We start from the raw sequence: 20,135 nt of genomic DNA, 5'->3' as shown, positions 1-20,135 counted from the left end.
CAAATGCCCAAGAAATATTTGTTGAATGAGTAAGAGAACAAGCAGGTGGATGGACAGGACCCCAAGAGGAAGAGAGAAGCTGTACCTTGGGTCCAAAGAGGCCAGCCACTCCTGGGAATCCCATCTCGCCAGAGTCACCCTATGAGGAGAACAGGATGAGATGGGGCAAGTGAGGCCAAGACGAGGTGTCTGGCCAGTCTGGCAGGGCCCCCGGGCCTGCCTCCTTGAAGGGATATCAGCCACTCCACCTCGAGGCTATCAAACGAGTGTGAATGGCTCACAAACATGGTGCCTTACAGCAGTGGCTAGAAATGCCAATACAATGTTGAACAGAAGTGGTATGAACAGGTATCTGACTTATTTCTGCTCTTTGGGAGAAAGAATTTAATCATTCACCAAGAACTATGATATTAACTATAGATTTTTCATGACTGTCCGTTATCAAGTTGAGGAAGCTTTTTCTATATCAAGTTTGTTGAGAATTTTCATCAGAAATGGAGTTGGATTCTATCAATTGCTTTTCTTGCATCTACTGAAATGATTAATTGGATCTTCTATTTTAGTCTGGGGAAGATTGCGGGCAGGAGGAGAAGGGGACGACAGAGGATGAGATGGCTGGATGGCATCACCGACTCAATGGACGTGAGTTTGAGCAAACTCTGGGAGATGGTGATGGACAGGGAAGCCTTGTGTGCTGCAGTCCATGGGGTCGCAAAGAGGTAGACACGACTGAGTGAGTGAACAACAAATTTTAGCTTGTTAGTATGGTGAATTGTATTGGTTTATTTTCAAATGTTATACTGTCCTTGCGTTCCTGATCTGGTTTTCCTGATTCACTTGACCTTCTTTTTAAAAATACCTTTCCTTATTTGATTGTGTTGGTTCCTACCGGCAGCAGATGGGATTTTATCTTATTTTTAGTTGCAGCATGCAGGATCTGTAGTTGTGGCATGTGGACTCTTGGTGGGACACGTGGGATCTAGTTCCCTGACCAGGGATCGAACCCAGGCCCCCTGCATTGGGAGCATTGTGTCTTAGCCACTGGACCACAAGGGAAGTTTCAAATCTCACTTGATCTTGACGTACTATTCTTTTAATGTATTCTTTGATTGATTTTTCTAAAACAGTATTGAGAACTTTTGTATCTATACTTCTGAGGTATATTGGTCTGTAGTTTTCTTTTCTTGTAATCTTTGTCTAGCATAGACATCAGGGTAACGCTAACCTCATAGCATGTGTTTGGAAGTATCCCTCCCCTTCAATTTTCTGGAAGAGTGTATGCAGAATTGGTATTTTTCTTCCATCAACAATGACTAGAATTTGCCAGTGAAGTCATCTGAACCTTTGTGGGAAGTTTTTAAACTATAGATGTAATTTCTCCAATAGATAGAAGGCTGTGTGTGTGCTAAGTCAATTCAGTCATGTCTGACTCTTAGTGACCCTATGGACTGAAGCCCTCCAGGCTCCTCTGTCCACGGGATTCTCCAGGCAAAAATACCGGAGTTGGGGATCTTCCCAATCCAGGGATTAAACCCATGTCTGTTATGGTCTCCCGCATGGATAGGTGGGTTCCTTACCAGTAGCACCACCTGGGAAATCCAGATTCAAGGTTATTTAAGGCTACTTACGGTTCTGGTCGGGATGGCCTCTCCTCAGTCTTAAGGGACCACTCATATCTCACTTCTCAGCTTTTTTCCACCCCCTCATCCCTGACTCAGGGGAGGCAGAGTGGTATCTCGTGCGCATGGAGAGTGCTGCTCTGTGCTTTTTACAGAGCAGGAAAGTGGCTGGTGGGTCTGTGTGCGTGTGTGCACGTGTGTGTTCCCTGGGGCTCACTCACCAGCTGGCCTTTGGATCCAGGCTCCCCCTGGTTCCCAGGAAGCCCCATTCCACCTTCTGTCCCTCGTTTGCCAGGGGGTCCCATCTGCCCAGGTAACCCACTTTCACCCTTAAAGAAATACACGAAGATGATCAGTCAAAGGGAGAAAATGGCTCTAGGAGATGAGGAGGGCAGCTGGAGAGACAGAACAGTGATTCCACCGGGTCAGTTAACATCTCTGGTTGCTGGGGCAACAGGTGTAGGCCTGGGGATGGGGCAGGGTGCTCAAAACTTCAGCCTCCTTAAGAAGAAAGTCTCTTTCCTTATTCTGGCATCGAGGGCCCGCTTCCTGCCCTCTCTCTCACACACCTCTCCTCTTCATTGTTTCTTCCCAAACAGGCCAGGCAGTCCCTGCCTCCACTCACACTGTTCCCCTTGCCTAGAATGTCGCCTCCCCTCTTGCCTCCTTTAAATCCTCCACGGGCCAAGGCCATCTCTCCCCTCTGCCCTGTGTCTTTATAGAGGGTTACAACCTCTCTCCAGCTAAACTTCAGGCTCAGAGAAGGTGAGAGCCCTGCCTCATTCATCCATCTCAATCTTCCCTCCAGCGTCTAACCCTGGGCTCAGACAGCCTCATGACTGCCTCCCCCACCATTCAAGGAAACTTTCTAAGAAGATGCCTTGGAGGGTCCCAGCAGCTAGCAACAGCCATTGCTCCACAAAGGCCCACAAGAGGGCGCCCACGGACAACTCAACAAACAGTTGACAGACTCAACGGCCTGGTAGGGGGCAGTATTACAGCTCCCGGGATTAACTATCCTTTAAGCCAGGTTCAAGCCTGGGGAGGGACCCCTGAGAAAGTGGGCTCCATTTTTCACATGGTCCCTGGGACATGGGTGCCCATGTCAGCACTGTAGTCAGTACCAAGGCAGAAAGGGTGGAGGGCGGATAAGAGGATTAACAAGTGTCTGACCTTGAATCCTGGGGGCCCCTGTGCTCCAGGCAAGCCAGCCACACCTGGATCTCCTCTCTTCCCAGCGGGGCCCATGGGCCCAGGGTCCCCGTCATCTCCTTGCTCCCCCTGTGAAGAAAGAGGGCAAAGGAGGATTTTTCATGTTTCAGGAAACAGGTAGCCAAGCAGGCAGGGTGACTTCAAAACCCACCAACGTGGGAGAACCCTGATGGAAGTGGAGGTCAGACTCGGGGATGGAGGCCGTGTGTGAGAATGGCTGGGCCAGCAGGACAAGAGGACTTGAGGATTCGTGGGTGGGGAGAAGGATCTTAAAAACCAGAAGCTCTCTGCTCTGGACAGGGGTTGTCCCTCCGGGCGCTGGCATGGAGGAGAGACAGTGAGACAGGCCGTCGTCCAGGTACCACGGAATGAAGCCACTGGCCACGCAGGAAACTTCTAGATATGCTGGTTCTGCCCAGGAAACTTCTAGATATGCTGGTTCTGCCCATCCAAGTTCCCAAACCTGCTCTTCCTGGCCCATGGCCTATGGCACCCCACATCCCACCACGCACACACCTCATCTCGAACGGAGACACCATCTGTTAACCCCAAGTCCGGCTTACCTGCTGTCCTGCTTGACCATCGCGGCCAGGAAGCCCATCTGGTCCAGCAACACCCTCGGGGCCCTGTCTCCCCACCACGCCCCGAGGCCCTGGGAGCCCCTGCAGGCCCTGGGGGTAAACAAAAAGCTGATGAGGGTTTCTGGGATGGGCAGGAGGTGGGGTGGGTAAGCGAAAAGCTGTGAGCCACTCACCTGGATCCCCCTCCGTCCTGGTGCCCCAGCCTTGCCTTGCTTTCCCTTTGGTCCCTGAAAAATCAAGGGGCACACGATGGAGGCTTCCTGGAGGAGGCGCAGAACCTGAGGAGCTCCAGAGGGAGATCCCTCTGTGGCTCGGCCCTGTCCGTCTACCTCGGCATCTGAATCTGCAAATGGGCCCAAGCAACCCCACCCAGAAGCCCAGGGTCAAGGCCAGCCTTGGGACCTGCCAGGTGTGGTCCCTGACCCTGCTCTGGGCCCTGGGCCCTCACTGGGAACCCTGTGGCAGAGGCTCCAGGCATTGGCAATGTCCTGGTAGGAGCTGAGCCCCATGGCTGGCAGGTCCGTTTGATTCTCAGGGTTGTGGGCATCCTGGAGGGGTGGGGGGGGGTTGTGTGCGAGTAGAAAGAAGGAGTGTGTGTGTGCACCCCTGGGAGGAAGTTGAGGGCATTAAGACAGCCCTGGCCCAGCCTCAGTGGCGGCCGATGCAGGAGGCCTGGGTGAAGGCAGGAGATTCCCTCTCCACCGCCTCCGAATTCCTCCGTGAGGGTCACCCTCCCTGTCTTCCTCCACACGCTCTCACTTCACTTCTCCCAGTTTTCTTTCTGCAGTGCATTGGGGTGGAAAGTGAGGCCAGCTTTGGATCTTGACTGCCCGAGGTTCCAATCCTGCTGCTAACCAAGCAGGTGGTCCCACTCCCAGAGGCTCTATAATTGGGACTGGTCATCTCCCGTCCCTCAGGCCGTCTGAAAGAATCTTGGCTGGACCACGCCCTGCAGGGCCCCGTGCTCCCCTCTCTTTCTCATCGCACCCCAGTGCTGCCTCCCACGTGCTATGTGCTTAGGCCGATCTTTCCCTTTCCAGGGTCTACCTTCCCCATGAACATCCGGGTCTCTTACCTCTTCCCCTTTCGATCCTTTGGGGCCCGGCCGTCCCCGGGGTCCCGGATGCCCCTGCAAACCAAGGTGAGATGACGCAAGGCAGCCCCAGGATTCTCTCCCGGGGAGGGTGGCCAGTCTCCGCCTGGAGGGGGAGGGGTGGGGAGGGGTTTGGGGGTGCAGGCTCTGGGGGTGCCCCCAGGGTCAGGGCAGGAGAAACCAGAATGGGCTGTCCCAGACCCTCCCGCAGGGTGGGTCCCTTTAAGCTTTAAAGAGACCAGATCTTTAATTCCCCCACTGCTCCTCCACCAGCCCCCCTCTCAGGGCAGGAGGGGGATGGGATAGGAAGTACCACTCACGGGTTGGCCCTGCTGGCCTGGATTTCCACGGAGGCCTTGTACACCCTCTTGTCCCTGGAAATCAAGGAGAGACAGGTGAAGGGGCTCATCTTGGAGGGAGTGGGGGCCAGGGCAACTTCTAGCCTGGAGGACCCAAGGAAGCCCTTGTTCTTCCTAGCCATGGGCCATTGTCCCCCTAAGTCTCAGCTTCTTCATCTGCAAAATGGGAGGGAAAGAATCCACCTGCCAGTGTAGGAGACAGAAGAGACTCGGGTTCGATCCCTGGGTTGGGAAGATCCCTTGGAGGAGGAAATGGCAACACACTCCAGTAACTTGCCTGGAGAATTCCATGGACAGAAGAGCCTGGAGGGCTACAGTCCATGGGATTACAAAGAGTCGGACACAACTGAGCATGAATCACGGAAAGGACTCCTGCCATCAAGGATGAAGGATGAAGAGCCTGGGTGGAGGTGGGGGTGGGGGTGGGTGCCTGGTGCTCCTTCAGTGGCTCGTCCTCATTGCTCCTGCTGGGAGAGCTGCTCCCAGTCACAGATGGGGAGACTGAGGGTCCTGGAGGGTCTCTCTCCCCCGCCCATCCTCTCCCTCCCTCAGGAAAGATCTCGGACCCTTCCCCTTTCAGTATGAATTGAGCCCTGCGTCCTTGGAGATGGTGCTGTGCTTAAAACCTGGGCACTAGTGGTGGAAGGGTGGGCCCATTTCCTGGCGAAGGCTGTTCTAATTCCCAGTTGCCTGAAACAGAGGCCAAGGAATGCCCTCTTACAACACTTGCGATGCCGCCGGCAAGTAGGAGCTCTGATACTTACAGGGTATCCAGGGTCCCCTGGTTCCCCACGGTCTCCTCGATCTCCCACGGGGCCCTAAATGAGAAGGACGACAACAGAAGATTGCAGGGGGTGCCAGACCTGGGCCTCCTGGGCCACACCCTCTGCAGAGCTCCAAGCAGCCTCCCCCCTGCTCCCCACATAGCTGGGGCTTGGGGCTCCACCCTGGCAGTGGTCCAGAGGATGGATGGTGGGGGCCCTTACCCGATCTCCAGGTGGTCCGGTGGGCCCCTCAGCCTTGCCGTCCTCACCCTGCTCCCCCTGTGGACGCGAAACCAGCATTAAGACGAACTTCCTGCTCCTGGTGAATTTTGGGAATTCCAGACACTCCACATTGAGGCCAAAAGGGCCTTCATCAGAGATAAAGAACCCAGTCTACTTAGGGTTACAGACAGACAGACTGAGGCCAAGAGGGAAGGGAAGACATGGGGTCCAAGGCAGACCCGGGCATGGAAGCAGGAATTCGGAACACAGGACACTGCTCTTTACCCTCCCCTATGCTGCGCTTCCCTGGGGGCTTCCGTAGTAGCTCAGACGGTAAAGAATCCGCCTGCAATGCAGGAGACCCGGGTTCGATCCCTGGCTCAGGAAGATCCCCTGGAGGAGGGAATGGCTACCCACTCCAGTATTCTTGCCTGGAGAATCCCATGGACAGAGGAGCCTGGTGGGCTATGGTCCTTGCGGTCTCAGAGTCAGGCACAATGAACTGACTGTCACTTTCATTTTCAAGCTGGATACCCGAGGCTGACACTCCCAGGCTGTCAGCCAGGGTAGCTGAGCAGAGACTTGGTCACACCCAGCTCTGTAGGGGACCAGCTGCCCAGGCCTTCAACAGGGCCCTTCTGGTCTCAGAGCTTTTTCTCAGCTTCGAAATGGAGGGTAGTGGGGCAGTGAAGGGGACAATGCTGATACCCACGGAAGGTGGTGGGGCTTCCATGAAGTGATGCAGAAGTCCCTGTACGGTGCTCAGCAGGCAGTGACAATAATTCCAACAGCTGGCAAGCGTGAGCACCGACCACCACAGCTGCACGCAGACACTCAATGAATCCTCCTGGTGTTGGGTGTGTGCTAAGTCCCTTCAGTTGTGTAGAACACTTTGAACACTATGAACTGCAGCCCACCAGCCTCCTCTGTCCGTGGGATTCTCCAGGTAAGAATACTGGAGTGGGCTGCCATCCCTTCCTCCAGGGGATCTTCCCGACCCAAGGATCAAATCCACGTTTCTTAGGTCTCCTGTATTGGCAGGCGGGTGCTTTACTACTAGCGCCACCTGGGAAGGCTGAATTCTGCCAACAGCCCCACAAAGTAGGTGATATTATTCTCCCAGTTTACAGATGAGGACACTGAGGCACCAAGAGGTGGTGTGAGCTGCTTAGCCATTCAGCCCTCAATGAAAGAGCCCCTTTCTCCGACCCTTGCTGGGAGAAGGTGGGCCGAGAACCTGCTTTAGGATGAACCTCCAGCTCTTGATGGGAGCCCCAGGGAAGGCCGTGAGCCTCCCCAGGTGGCACTCAGCAGTCACCCACTTGCGGGTCTTGCTCATAAGACAGTTTCCCGTCTGCAAAATGGGGTTGTCATGTCTCAGAGCGCTGCTCTGATGACCCAGGGAGCAGAGGGCTCAGCACACCGAGAAGAGGCTCTGCGGAAATTGCTGTTGTTGAGAATGGTAACAGCTGGGAGGGTGGGTGGCACAGAGGTGGTCGGAGAGACTGGGGGTGGAGCAGAGTTTAGGGCCAAGGTCCTTGGGCCATGGCAGGCCACCCCGGGCCCTGGTCCACCTGCAGGATGGGTGGCTGGCAGCCATGTGCCAGCTACAAGGAAGGTGTAGGCAGAGCCTGAGGGCTCAGAATGATCTAGCCCCAGACAACTAGTGTCACCTGCCGTGGGGGGACCTGCTGGGCAGGAGGCTCAAGCCAGGGCACCTCCAAGCCCCCTGGCTGCTGGCAGGGACTGAAGGGGAAGTCTGAGAGTCAGGAGAGAGGGGACAGTCCCAGGGGCTGGAGCCTGTCCCAAGGCCCGAGGGCCTGGCAGCCGTACGCCTTGGCCTGGGGCCTCTGTGGCTCCTGTGGGCAGAGACCAAAGGCAGGAGAGACTAGGCCTGAGGCCTAGAGCCAGCTGCAGCCAGGAAAGGGGGTGGTGGCTGGCTCAAGAAGCAGGGATTCCCTCTCCTCCTTGACCACTCTCTATGGCTCCTTGTCCCAAGGCTCTGTCTTCCTGTGAAGGGAGAGAGCTGGACTGGGGGGCTTTACCTAGTGTTTACCTAGTGGGTTCTGTGTGCCAGGCACTTCGTGAGGCATGTTTCATAGAATCCATATAACATACCTATGCTGCTGTCACCATTGGTCCCATTTTACAGATGAAGAAACTGAGACCCAGGGAAGGGAGGGTCTTAGCCAAGGTCACACAAGAATCAAAGCAATGATTGGGCCAAAAGCTAGCTATACAGATATCCCCCTCCCCTACCCGCCACACATTGTAGCTGAAGTTTGGGGATGCATTTTTAGCACCCCGAAACGAAGCCTCCCATTCCCCCTTTCTCCTTGTTCCCCAGGGTCTTATCCCATCTCCCATTTCCTCGGGCCACTGCCTTTGAAGACAGACACATGCCCCCCAGGGAAGCCCCAAGATGAACAATATATTGGTTCATCTAAGTGTCTGTTTCTGAATGGAAAAGCAGGGCCTGGCATCAGACAGTCTGAATCCTGTCCCTGACACTGATTCTGAGCTAGTCCCGGAATGTCAGGGAGATTCTGCTTCTCCACCTGTCAAGTGGGACCCGGACACCTCCATGCCAGGGTCATGGTGATGAATATGAAGACATCCTGGGGCGGGAGGCCTGCTCTGGGGGTCTCCCCCAGGAACCTGCTCTTCCTCCCTCCCTAGTGCCATTCTGCTGTGACTAGTTGGCTCTTCATTCACGTGGTGGTGGTGTTCAGTCACTCATCCGTGTCCAACCCTTTGTGACCTATGGACTGCAGCACACCAGGCTTCCCTGTCCTTGACTATCTCCTGGAATTTGCTCACACTCATGCCCATTGAGTCAGTGATGCCATCCAACCATCTCATTCTCTGTTGCCCCCTTCTCCTCCTGCCTTCAATCGTTCCCAGCATCAGGGACTTTTTCCAATGAGTCGGCTAGCTCTTTAGGGCATCATTCCACAGCCCCTAGCTCAGAGATGAGAACATACCAAATATTAAATCATTATAATAACCATTATAAATCCATAAACATCTGTTGGTTAGCAGATGAATGATTGAACTCAAAATAATACCGTAGAAGTCAGAAAGTGCATCTGGCTGACGTATATGTGATGTCCTGCTTAGCTTCATGTGCCCAAGGTACCCACCCACTTCACAGATGAGGCAAACAAGGCTTGGGGAATCCTGGGGCCCCTCCCAAGGCCCTAGGAGACTCAGGGCAGATTTGGGGTTAGGATCTAGTTCTCAGCAGCCACAGGGACTGCTTCTGGGGCTGTGGATAACCCAGAGTGAAGGCACCCTCTTGTTTCAGGCTTCGTGTTAACCCTTTCTGCACCAGCCCTGGCAGACCGTGAGGGCTAAGGAGGAACTCGGGGTCCTGTGTGAGGCTTGCGTGGCTTTCTGTGGGATGTGTCAGAGCCTGCGGCCCACTCCGATTGCAGAGCTGTTCTTCTCCAAGCAGGAGGAAGGGGCCAGCTGGATGGCAAGCTAGGCCAGAGTGATTCACTCAACAGCGGGATGTAGTTAGTGGGGAGCTGACTTGGCAAAAGAAAGGAGGCTTGGGGAGCCGGGAACACAGAGACTGTGGTGGGCGGTGGGGTGGGGTGGGGTGAGGGGCGCCTGATAGGAGCCTGTTCCTGCTGAGCCATCAGGGGAAGAGGGAAGAAAGGAAGGAGGGACTCCCCTAATCTGGAACCCAGAGACTTGAGTCCTGGGCCAGCTTGTTGCTGCCTTGGAATGTGACCCTCAGACCTGTGGGATCCACATCCCCACCTACACAGTGGGGGGGGGTGTGTGTGTGTGGCCATCAGCGAGGTTCGTTCTACCAGTTCCTGTCTTCTGTTGAATCTGGAGCCAAGGGGTGGGGCCTGGACACACCTTCCGGCTGCCTGGGAGGTTCCTGGCCTTGAAATACCGGTGTTTCTCACTCTCCATCTCAAGCCCTCCCCTGGCTCTCACCGAGTGATCTCATTCACAAGTGAGTCTTTGCTCCCCCATCTTCACACAGATGACAGATGGCATCCTTATATCACTGATGTCCATCTCCCCTGCTCAACTGGAAGGCCCAGAAAGGCAGCAACCGTGTCCATTTTTGTTCCGGTGCCAGGCACAGAGATGACACCCGAGATACCTGTGCTAAATGTAGGTCTAATGACTCCTGCCTGAAGGCAATAGCCAGGGTAACACTGGCCTTTGGGTTGGCCAGGGTATGAACAGGGGTGAGCCTGCCATGAACCCACGCTAGCCCAGCCACCGTGGCCCCAAAACATGCTCCCACCAGCCCCAGACATGAGAAAGCAGTTGCCATCCAGGACCAGACACCCACCTTTTCACCCTTTGGTCCAGGAGGTCCGAGGGGTCCCATGATGCCTTTGTGTCCCTGCAAGAAATAAGATGGCAGGGGGTGAGAGCACGGGGCGGGAGGAGTCGGTAGGAGCAGATGATGAAGGATAAGTACTCAAAGATGGAGATACTCTGGGCTGTGCGATTATGTCCTCGCTCTGTCCCAACTCGCTGTGTGACTCTAAGCAGGCTCAGTGCCTCTCTGAGCACTGGCCTCCTAGACACTCCATGTTGGTCCCAGACACTCCTCTAAGGGGTGTTTGCTTGAGTGGCTGAAGCCTCTGCTCACGCATCTTGGAGCAAACTTGGGTGCAGATCTCAGGAGAGCCCCTAGGTGTGTCCTCCTGGGCAGAGGCAGGGGGCAAATGCTTAACTCAGCAGGCTTTCCCAGGCCGGGGTGAGACCCGAAGGTGCAGACACCCCCACCTTGGGCTCCCAGCACCCACTCTCCAGCTCCCCTCTCCTTTGCCCTGTGCCTCTCCTCCTCTCCCTGCTGCTTCTCTTTCAGACACTGATCCCTCGTCAAGCTTCAGAAGCTGTCGGGCCTTGCACACACGTTCTTTTGACTCCCCGAGCCTCAGTTTCCCTTTCTGAGCAAGCCGCCTGCCTCTCCGAGGCCTCACCTCCACAGTGTCTAATATGGGTTTGGCTCGGCCACCCCTACGGGGTGGGGGGTGGAGGGTTGCCAAATCGGATGCAAAAACAGGCTCCGATCTACCACTTCCACAGAGAGCAGTTGTGAAGTTCAGACACGAGGTGTGTGCAGCACCCACCATGGGAAAGAAAGACTTAGTGAGGCCAGGGATTCAGGGAGGGGTCTCTGTCTGTTCATCCCAGCCCTGTCTGGCCCACTGGTGGTCTGTGGACCCAGGTGTTCCTGGGGGCGAGGGAGACCATGAATCTGTGTGGCCCGAGGGCCAGCCCTCGGCTGGGAGGTGGGGGCAGCGGCCAAGGCGGCCTGAGTCCAGGCCTGCAGGGCAAAGTTCCAGAAAGCGGGGAGGTGAGATCTCCTTACGTCATAACCAGCCAGTCCCGGCTCTCCTTGGGCCCCCATCCGTCCTGGAACACCCTGTGAAGGGAGAAGACCCTCGTTGGTATCCAGTGTGACTCTCACAGAAGGAACGCGGACACTGACTCTCCCACAGGCTCCCACCCAGTTCAGCCCAGCAGCTTGGCGTGTCCACTCTGCTCAGTGGACTCGGACTGAGACTGAGAGACCGAGGTGGAAAGTCCGGAGACCGAGGTGGAAAGCAAGCGGCTCTCCGGAGCACTCCTCTTCCCCCAGCCCTTCCCTCTTCCAGCTCCAGTGGTTTAGAGAGCCAGTTGCTAAATTTTCCCCAATTTTGTGAGCCAATTATTAAACAAAACCATGATGAAAAGTTAAATTATATGAACTTACAGATAAATCAATTATAAATTAAAAACACAGATGATAAATATCCCAAACTCATCCCTTCCTAATTATTTTACTACATTTTGTTGTTATCTATGCTCATGAGGATATTTCTGTTGATTGAATCTGTGTGGCAGAAACACTGTTATCCCTGGGTAGCCAGTATCTGCAGGGGAACAGCTCCAGGACCCCCCGTGGATGTGAAACCCTGGGGATACAGACCGACTCTACCAGCAAATGGAGCTTTCTCACACATCCCCTCCAAGTCTGCATTCAGTGACATCATGCTGGTAGCTGGAAATTGGCTACCGTGGGAGCATTTACACCATGGAATCTTGCAAATGCCACAAACCGGCACAGCTGTTTATCGGCAGCTCAGAGATGCCGCGTCAGCCTTGTCTGCTCCCTTCCCTCGCTTCCTCTTGGGGTCTTCCTCCTGCTGCAGCGATCAAACCCTTAAGGGGCCCTTCCTTCAGGGCAGGCCAGTGATGGGCTGGACCACCCTCAGGGTCACCCGGGGATCTGCAGTAGCTTTGCCTTGCCCCCCCATGAATCTATTTCCAATGGGAAAAGTCCTTGTCCAATAAAAATACCCCCAAGGGTCTGGTCCCCTCCCTACACCCCGACAGCAAGACTTAATAATCAGGGATTATAAAGGGCTTCAGAAGATCCACAGACCCCCTTCAAATGGCAAGAAATTCTGTGCTGTATGTACTTTACAGGGGGAGGGGCGAGCGCTTCTGCAGGTCCCCAAAGGGATCCATGATTCCAAAGATGTGGCTGGGGGGGGCAGACACAAAGTGAGGCGGGCAATGCTTTCCTCTCTGCACTTGGCTCCATGACCCTCACCCCAGCCACCCAGAGAGTTCTCACCGTTGGTCCCAGGCTGCCCCGGGACCCTTTAGGGCCTGGGGTGCCAAGGGGTCCAGGATCTCCAGGGACGCCCATCTCACCCAGCTGCCCTTGGTAGCCCTTGGCACCCTGCAGTGGAGGAGAGACAGGGTATCACCAGGTGTCTGCAGAGGGGAGGGGAGGGCGGGAGCTAGGGGGCAGGCACATGGCCGATTCAGGTGGGAGGAGGGGGGGTCCCTACCTTGGCTCCCGTCCGGCCCTTCTCGCCTTGCTTCCCTGGTTTTCCTTCAGGACCCTGAAAGGAAAAGAGGGGAAGAGAGAAAAAGATGAGCAATGAGAGGAAACTGAGGCAGATCCACAGATTTTCAGAGCACTAGCTCTCGAGGCGGACTGCCTGGGCTCAAACTGATTCTCCGCTCAAGCATGTGACCTTGAGCATCAGCATACTTCCTGTGATCTACATCTTTGCCAAGTAGGAGCAGGGGTGGTATTGGCCTCACAGAGATGACAGTCCTGGGCTTGACAATCTCAAGGTCTTTTGCTCCTCCAGTAATCAAATACAGCATGGCCTCAATCATGGGCCAGGTACTGTATCTGAACTCTGTATCATGTTTTGTGCAATTCTGGCCACAGGGCTGGGAGGAAGGGATTGTTTATGCCATGTTAGAGCTAAAGAGACAGTCTTGGGGAGATGGAGACCCTGCAGACACAGATCACCCAACTAGGTAGAATGAAATGTGGATTCTTACTTTCTGGGACACCCCTTTTCCTAAGCTGGTTCTGTCTGGGCAATTGTGAGTCATGATTACAGGAGCTGGTGGCATTTGCCAGTGGGCTGAGGTGATTGCAATGGCTGATTCCTCATCAGCAGGAGGAGTGAGTCAGGGACAAAGAATGCAGTCCAGGGCCAGGGAGACGGGAGTCTCCCCCAGGACAGGGCAGCCCGCGGGCCACTTGTTCTGACAGGCTCGTCTCCAGCTGGGACCATCCCCAATGGTGTGGGAAACCCTGAGTAAGGGCAAGAGCATCCAGTGGGGTGAGACTGTGGGGCCAGAATGAAGACATTTGCTGGGCCCCCATCCATATAGATGTATTTCTGGAAAGGCCCTGATGGCTCATAAAATTCTATTTTTAAATCCTCCACTGTTTCCAGGCCACAGAGTGGGAGATTCCTGTTCTGCAGCCTCAATGCCAAAGACACTCAAATACAGGCCTCTCATCACCTCTGCCACCCAACACACACTCAGTCTGGCCCCAGCGAACCTCTTTCCAGTCCCAGCGTATGCGAGTTGGCAGTGACAGCAAAATACGGACAGAAACACTGCAACAACACCACCGACACCATCCCCAGAGCCACCATTATATCCCTGCCTCAGCCACCACCATCCCAACGTATCAGTCCCACCACCATCATCATCCCCGCGTCATCACCACCACCATCATCATTATCACGACCACAACTGCTATTATCAACCCCACCGTCACCATCACCATAACCACCATCCTCTTCACTAACATCAATACCATCCCTTCCATCATCACACACTAACACCAGCATCACCATCATTCCCATCACCATAGTCACACCAACATCAGTAACACCACCATTACCATCCCATCATCACTACCATCACCATCACCATCATCACCATTCCCACCACCACCACCACACTAACACCATCATCATTGCTACATCACCACCATCCCCACCATCATCACCACTGCCATGCCCACCACCATCATCCTCACTATTGCCATCACCACTATCTTCATCACTGTCATCACCATCCCCACCATCATGACTACATCATCACCACCACCAGCTTCAGTCACGTCCTCCTCCAAACTCATAAAGATAATTTGTTATATTTCTAGTTCATTTTATAAAGTGCTTTCCTATCCAAAGTTTCATCAGTTCTTTAGATGAAAAATCCAAGGTTCAGAGAGAGGCAGTGAAGCGCCCAAGGTCACACTGATGGTGGGTGCTCGAGCCAGAACTCAGCCTTTGGGCTCCGGGTCAGGGCTATTTCTGCCACATGTTTCTGCCCATTCCACAGTCATGATGCTCAAAAGTTCACTAAGAAAGAGCTCCTGGAACACTGGAACTCAAAAACGATCTCAGCACATGTTCTTCCAAAGCCTTCATCATACCAAATGGGTGACCCAGACAGGGCAAGAACAAGTGAGAAGTCACGCACAAGTTGCTGATGGAGAACTGGACCAGCCTCTCCTGCTAATTTCAGTGTGGCTGAATGTGGGGGTTGAGCAGGATGAGGTCAGCAGGGTCCAGGTTTATGTAGGGCACGGCAGCCAGACCAAGGAGAGGGATGTTATTCCTGTGGGCACTAGGAAGGTACGGGAGGGACACAGTCAGGTTTGTGCTCTGAAAAATGCTCCAGTGAAGGAAGGATAGATGCACAAGACCCTTTGGTGGCTGCTGTCAAAAGACCTCCCAACCACCCGTCGGAAGGCACGAGTGTATTATTCTGACCTAGGAGCCACAAATGCTGGCATACAGCTGTGCACACTCACCCGGATGCCAGTGATGCCAGGGGGGCCGGGGGGCCCGTCCTCGCCCTTCAGTCCCTCTTGGCCCTTCTCGCCACGTTCACCGTCAGGCCCGGGGTCACCCCTGTCCCCCTGGGGTGGAAAGACATGAGGAAGGAAGAGAGAGAGAGAATAAATTAGTCACCAAGTCCATCAGAGGTGCCAAACCTCAGGGCTCCATTGGGATGTCCAGAGCTGACCAGACCCTGGATTCCCCTGATGGCTCAGCCAAAAGGGTCAGCCTGGCACAGACAGCAGAAGTACTTGACATTGTCCAGTGGCCCTGCCTATGCCAAGGAGCGGGCCAATCAGAGGGAAGAGAGGACCTCGACCACGCCCACCCCATGGAGTTTACAGGAGAGGGACAGGCTGGAAGGCTGAGATGCTTTCTCTCCAGCCCTGTAGACACATTGAGAGAACAAGAGCCTTAAAAAGCTTAAGGAAATTTTTATAAAGGAAAAAATTCAGCCGATGCAGCCTCTCAGAACAAACTCTTTCCATGTTTCTGAGTTGCGTTTTCAACCCTTGTTTACACAAAACCATTTACAGTAAGTAAAAAGTAAGTTTCAATGGCTACATACCAGGTTCAGAGCACTGGAACAATTGTTCCAAAGCAATGAAATTAGTTAATTTAGCTTTAAAGGCTTAATCCAATTGGACTGCATGTCTCCATCTATTGTTTTTTTTAAATGTCTTACTCCATTTACTGCGAGTACGCACTCCCTTTGCTGTCTGTTCTGCACAGCTCTCGTTCTCACTGGCTGCAGTACATTCCCTCTGTCGGGTGGGTGGCAGCAAATGCTTACACAGCACTTGTCATTTCAGGCCGTGTTCTAGGAGGCCGGGCTGTGCCAGGATGGGGCTCTTGTCCTCGGCCCCCGTGAGCAGATCAGGTGCAAGGGCTGCGGTATGGGAAGTGGGTTCGGGGAAGAGCAGGGCAGCAGGGGCCTGTGGCCGGTCTGCAGGTGGCTGAGCTGTGACTTGAGAGAGAAGCCCCCAGGGAAAGGGTGTGAAGCCACGGGTGGGAGGAAGGGGTGGGTGGAGGAGCAGGCTTGGAAAGGCAGAGAGCATCTTTGCCAGCTTTGTTTTCTGGCGCCTCACGTTATGAGGGACACTGACAGGCTGGTGTGGGTCCAGCAGAAGGAGCAGGGTGCACAGGGCAAACAGCCGGAGGCTGGCTGAGGGCAGTCTGCAGGCCGGTCGTGCCAGGGCCCCAAGCTCTGGGTGTAGGCAGCTGGGGCCCAGGCTGGCTGGGGCAGTTTCTAGCTCTGGTCCGAGAGGATGCCCCACTGAGTGGGGGTGGGGGGCGATCCAGAGATGACACAGCTGAGGGAGGCAAGAGCCTCCCTCTGGGGTGTGGGCCAGTGCAGAACACACCTGGGCTCCAGGAGAGGGTCAAGCAGGTGGGTCTCTGAGGTCCCTTCCCACTGAGATGCTCAGATTCCAAGCCCAGCTTGGCATGGAGACAGGGCTGGCCCTGATGATCCTCCTGTGGATGCTCTTGGCTCCAGGATTCCCCTTCTGGCCTGTTATCCTGCCACCTGCTCTCATCGCTCTCAGAGGTGGGAAGCCTGTTCCAGGTGGCTGGGCTGGCTTTCTGCAAGGGGCCCTAGGCTGGGCCCTGCAGGGGCACTGGCTCCAAGACCTACCCAGACCCCCAGATCCTGGGTTCCCACACACCCAGTGGTGGATCCCATGCAGAAAGGACTCCGGGGGTAAAGGACTAGGGTCCCAGAATCCAGGACATCTGTCAGTGCTCAGAAGTGCCTTTACAAGTTGCCCACCTCAACCCTTGATGTTTACAGATGGGGAAACTGAGGCCCAGAGAAAGGTAGAGAATTCCTAAAGCCATGTGTGAGTTCACGGCAGAGCACAGGTAAGACCCTGGGTTCTGGTTCTTCTCACTCCAAGGTTCTCTGCTCAGGGGACAATACTTCCTTCCCCCCTATTAGATTCAGATCTCAATAGCTGTTGACTTGGGCAAGTTTCCTCATTTGCAAAATAAGCACCAAAGGGTTACTCTGGGGAGTGAAGGAGATAATCCTTGTAAATAGCTTAGCATCGCATGTAGTGCCCAAGCGCTGGATAAACGTGAGCTATTAGCAGGAATCTCTGCCAAGGTTGCCACCATCAGCTGGTTGTCAGCAAACTCAAAAGAGACAATCAGCATAAACGATAAAGTACTGTGCATGTCTGAGAGGCTGTTTTCACCATGAAGGTGATGCTCGGACAAACACCGCAAAGGAAATAGATTCTCTCCTGGAGTCGCAAGGACCCAGGAAGACGCTGTGCATGCGTGCTAAGTTGCTTCAGTTGTGTCTGACTCTTTGCATCCCCATGGACTGTAGCCCGTCAGGCTCCACTGTCCATGGAATTCCTCAGGCAAAAATACTGGAGTGTGTAGCCATTCCCTTCTCCAGGAGATCTTCCCAACTCAGAGACTGAACGAGGGTCTCCTGCATTGTAGGCAGATTCTTTCCCATCTGAGCCTCCAAGGAAGCCCGGACACCACACATCTGCACAACTACTTTGGCCCTAAGTAGAATTGGCTTTGGAGGGAGTGGAAGAGGAAGCAGTAGGGCCCAGGAGCCATCACAAGTGAGCAGGAATGACTGTGTGAGGCACCCAAGCCTGGAAGATCCCCTCCCACCCCACCTCAGCAAAGATTCCAAGGAGACAAAAGGTGGCTGCCCAGAAGTGAAGGGGGCCCCCCCACACCATTCCTTGGTTTCCTCATCTGTCAAATGGAGGAGGTAATGAATCCAGCTCTGAGGGTTGCTGGGAGAATTAAATGGGTTAATTCATCTAAAGCTCTGAAGGCAGGTGACGCAAGCGTACTGAGGGTACAAAGTATTTTAGCCAGAATGTTCATCAGCATCATTGCGATTCGTGCAAGTGCTTTAAAAAGAGTGTGGAGAGGCCATCAGGTGTTCTCAGTCTCCGGAGCCAGACCCTAGGATGCAGCAGGGATGGAGGTGAGAGAAGGTAGACGGATGGCAGACAGGGGGCGCTCTCAACCTTGTGAGCAAAAGGCAGGCAGATGGGGAGCCAGCCAGGGGTCTGTCACCTAGGCATCCTGGGGACAGGGCAATGCAGGCCCAGAGAAAAAGGTGCTTATCTGAGGTCACATGAGAATCAGCGGTGACCGAGGGGATCCTGGGATGTGACACTTGGAAGCCTGGGCTGGGCAGCTGACAGGTCAGCCCTGGGAAAACCCACCTAATAATAGTTCAGGGCTAGGTCAGAGGTGGGGGCCAGGGACAAGCCAGGGCTGGAGGTTGGGGCTGGAAGGTCAGAGAGCGATGCCTACCTGCCCTGGGATTTGGGGGAGCCCTAGCACCTCCTTAAGGCCCCAGCATCTGTGGCTGACAGATGAATCTCAGCAGCAGGACTGAGATGGGTCCACATGCTTGGTGCCAATGAGCCCTGGGTTTGAGTTTTGGATTTTCACTCATAGCCATCGACTCTGGATGAAGACACCTCAGCCTGAGCCTCAGTCTCTTCACCTTTAGAATGGGCACATGGTGCAGAGAGGTAGCCGAGTCTTAGGTCTTGCCTGTGCCAGTTACTAGCATGTGTCCTTGGACAAGTTGCTTAACCTGAGTCTCAGTTTCCTCATCCAAAGACAGGACTTACCCCATACCATTGATCTAAGTGACAGATACAAAGAGTTTAGTGTAGCCCCTGATAGTCTGTGACTAGTCCTCCAGAAATAGTGGCTATGAGTCACAGGTAGTGATTACTCTTCTGATCTTTTAAGATGTCTGGAAGATAATAGATATCAAAGCTGCTGGCCTGGTACCACCTTGAGCCAAGAGAAGCTGTAGTTTTGAGGAGAAAGGCAGCAGTGAGGAGTAGCAGGTGGGGTTAGTCCCCAGTCCCAACTGCGCAGGGTAGGGAGTGGGCACTGGGCAGGGCTCACCCCTACACAGCCTGTGCTCCCTGGAAGCTGGAGGACTGATCTCGGAGTTTTTGAGAACTAAGTGCTTCTGGGGGAGAACCTGGGTCTTGGATGGGAGGGCAGTGGGGCCAGAGGGAGAAGGCAGTTCCAGAATATTCCCTCTCCCCCAGACTCTGCACCAGAAGGACACTTACCTTCAGCCCGTCAGGCCCTGAAGGGCCACTGTCACCCTCGAGGCCTGGCTCTCCCTGGAAAGGGTAGTGGGAAAGATGAGGAGACATTATTGGGGAGGGGGTTCCAGTGTGATTTTATTTCCTCTCCCGCACTAGGGCAAGACCCCAACCCTTGATCTCCTCTAGTAGTGCCCTAGAATGCCTGGCACAACAAGCAAACAGTGGAGCAGACCCCCAAGCCACAGCCTGTTCTGTGTGCAGAAGGGGTAGGGTAGGGGCTACCCAAGATAGAAAGTACTAGTCCTGTGTCCAGGTGGGCTGGTTGGACTGGGGAGGTAGTGAAGTGTACTGGTTGAACAGGCTTTGATGTCAGACCTCGATGCCCCCACCGGGCTTCTCATTCATGGTGGTCTGGCCACAAGCAACCTCCTTAGCCCCCATGAGTGTCTGTTTCCTCATCTGAAAATGGGCTGAAACACTCCTTTAAGGGTTCCTATGAGAGCCAATATAAGCATCCCACAGATGACAGCTGTTAGATATATTCTTCTGGGAATTTGGAGTGAGCCCTCATAAAACACCTTGGTGGAATCCCATTTCTCAGATGAAGAAAGTGAGGCCATTTCTCAGACTTTCTTGCCAGCAAGTTTGGGAATGATACCAAGCCCCTGAAACCCCATCTGACCTTCAGCCAGGTTCCCTGCTTGCCTTTCTAGCTCCAGAGATGCCTCCAGATGTCTCAGGTCTCTAATGGGCTGTCAAACTAAGTTTGTGTGTCCCTCTGCTTGTTCATAGCTGTTCAGCATCTGAGCTGGAAGGGGCCTCGGAAGTCACCAAATGCAGGAATGGCACAGACAGGACAGGTGTGTAGATTCCATGCTTGTTGCATACACGGCAGGCATCACTAATCCACCTACTAGCCATTCCTCTTGTGTCCATGGCAGACATCACTAATCAATCTACTAGAATGAGGCTCCATGAGGACAGGGCCTTCTGTTATTCACTGCTGTGAAGTGCCTGGCACACAGTGGGCATCAAGAGAGTGCACGTCATTGCTCTTTCCTAGTGAGCCCAGATGGAGCCT

The 20,135-nt window shown here is 54.2% G+C and overlaps 1 protein-coding gene across 1 annotated transcript in view; it reads right to left on the bottom strand.

Moving 5' to 3' along the window:
- The window catches only part of COL27A1 (collagen type XXVII alpha 1 chain), a 148,385-nt gene that overhangs the window by 19,669 nt on the left and 108,581 nt on the right, over window positions 1-20,135 (bottom strand). Inside the window, exons 36-50 of the mRNA XM_081574904.1 lie at window positions 19,076-19,129; window positions 14,966-15,073; window positions 12,675-12,728; window positions 12,455-12,562; window positions 11,204-11,257; window positions 10,172-10,225; window positions 5,851-5,907; window positions 5,629-5,682; window positions 4,826-4,879; window positions 4,488-4,541; window positions 3,586-3,639; window positions 3,395-3,502; window positions 2,793-2,900; window positions 1,841-1,948; window positions 86-139 (exon numbers count right to left, since the gene is read on the bottom strand). Coding sequence (XP_081431030.1) covers window positions 86-139; window positions 1,841-1,948; window positions 2,793-2,900; window positions 3,395-3,502; window positions 3,586-3,639; window positions 4,488-4,541; window positions 4,826-4,879; window positions 5,629-5,682; window positions 5,851-5,907; window positions 10,172-10,225; window positions 11,204-11,257; window positions 12,455-12,562; window positions 12,675-12,728; window positions 14,966-15,073; window positions 19,076-19,129 — 1,083 coding nt within the window. The remainder of the gene's footprint in view (window positions 1-85; window positions 140-1,840; window positions 1,949-2,792; window positions 2,901-3,394; window positions 3,503-3,585; window positions 3,640-4,487; window positions 4,542-4,825; window positions 4,880-5,628; window positions 5,683-5,850; window positions 5,908-10,171; window positions 10,226-11,203; window positions 11,258-12,454; window positions 12,563-12,674; window positions 12,729-14,965; window positions 15,074-19,075; window positions 19,130-20,135) is intronic.

The sequence above is a fragment of the Giraffa tippelskirchi genome, chromosome 1 (genome assembly GCF_054371585.1).
Source record: "Giraffa tippelskirchi isolate mGirTip1 chromosome 1, T2T-mGirTip1v1.2.pri, whole genome shotgun sequence".
NCBI classification, from domain to species: domain Eukaryota; kingdom Metazoa; phylum Chordata; class Mammalia; order Artiodactyla; family Giraffidae; genus Giraffa; species Giraffa tippelskirchi.
The sequence above is the reverse complement of the archived record's forward strand: the minus strand, read 5'-3'. Positions and strand labels throughout refer to the sequence as shown.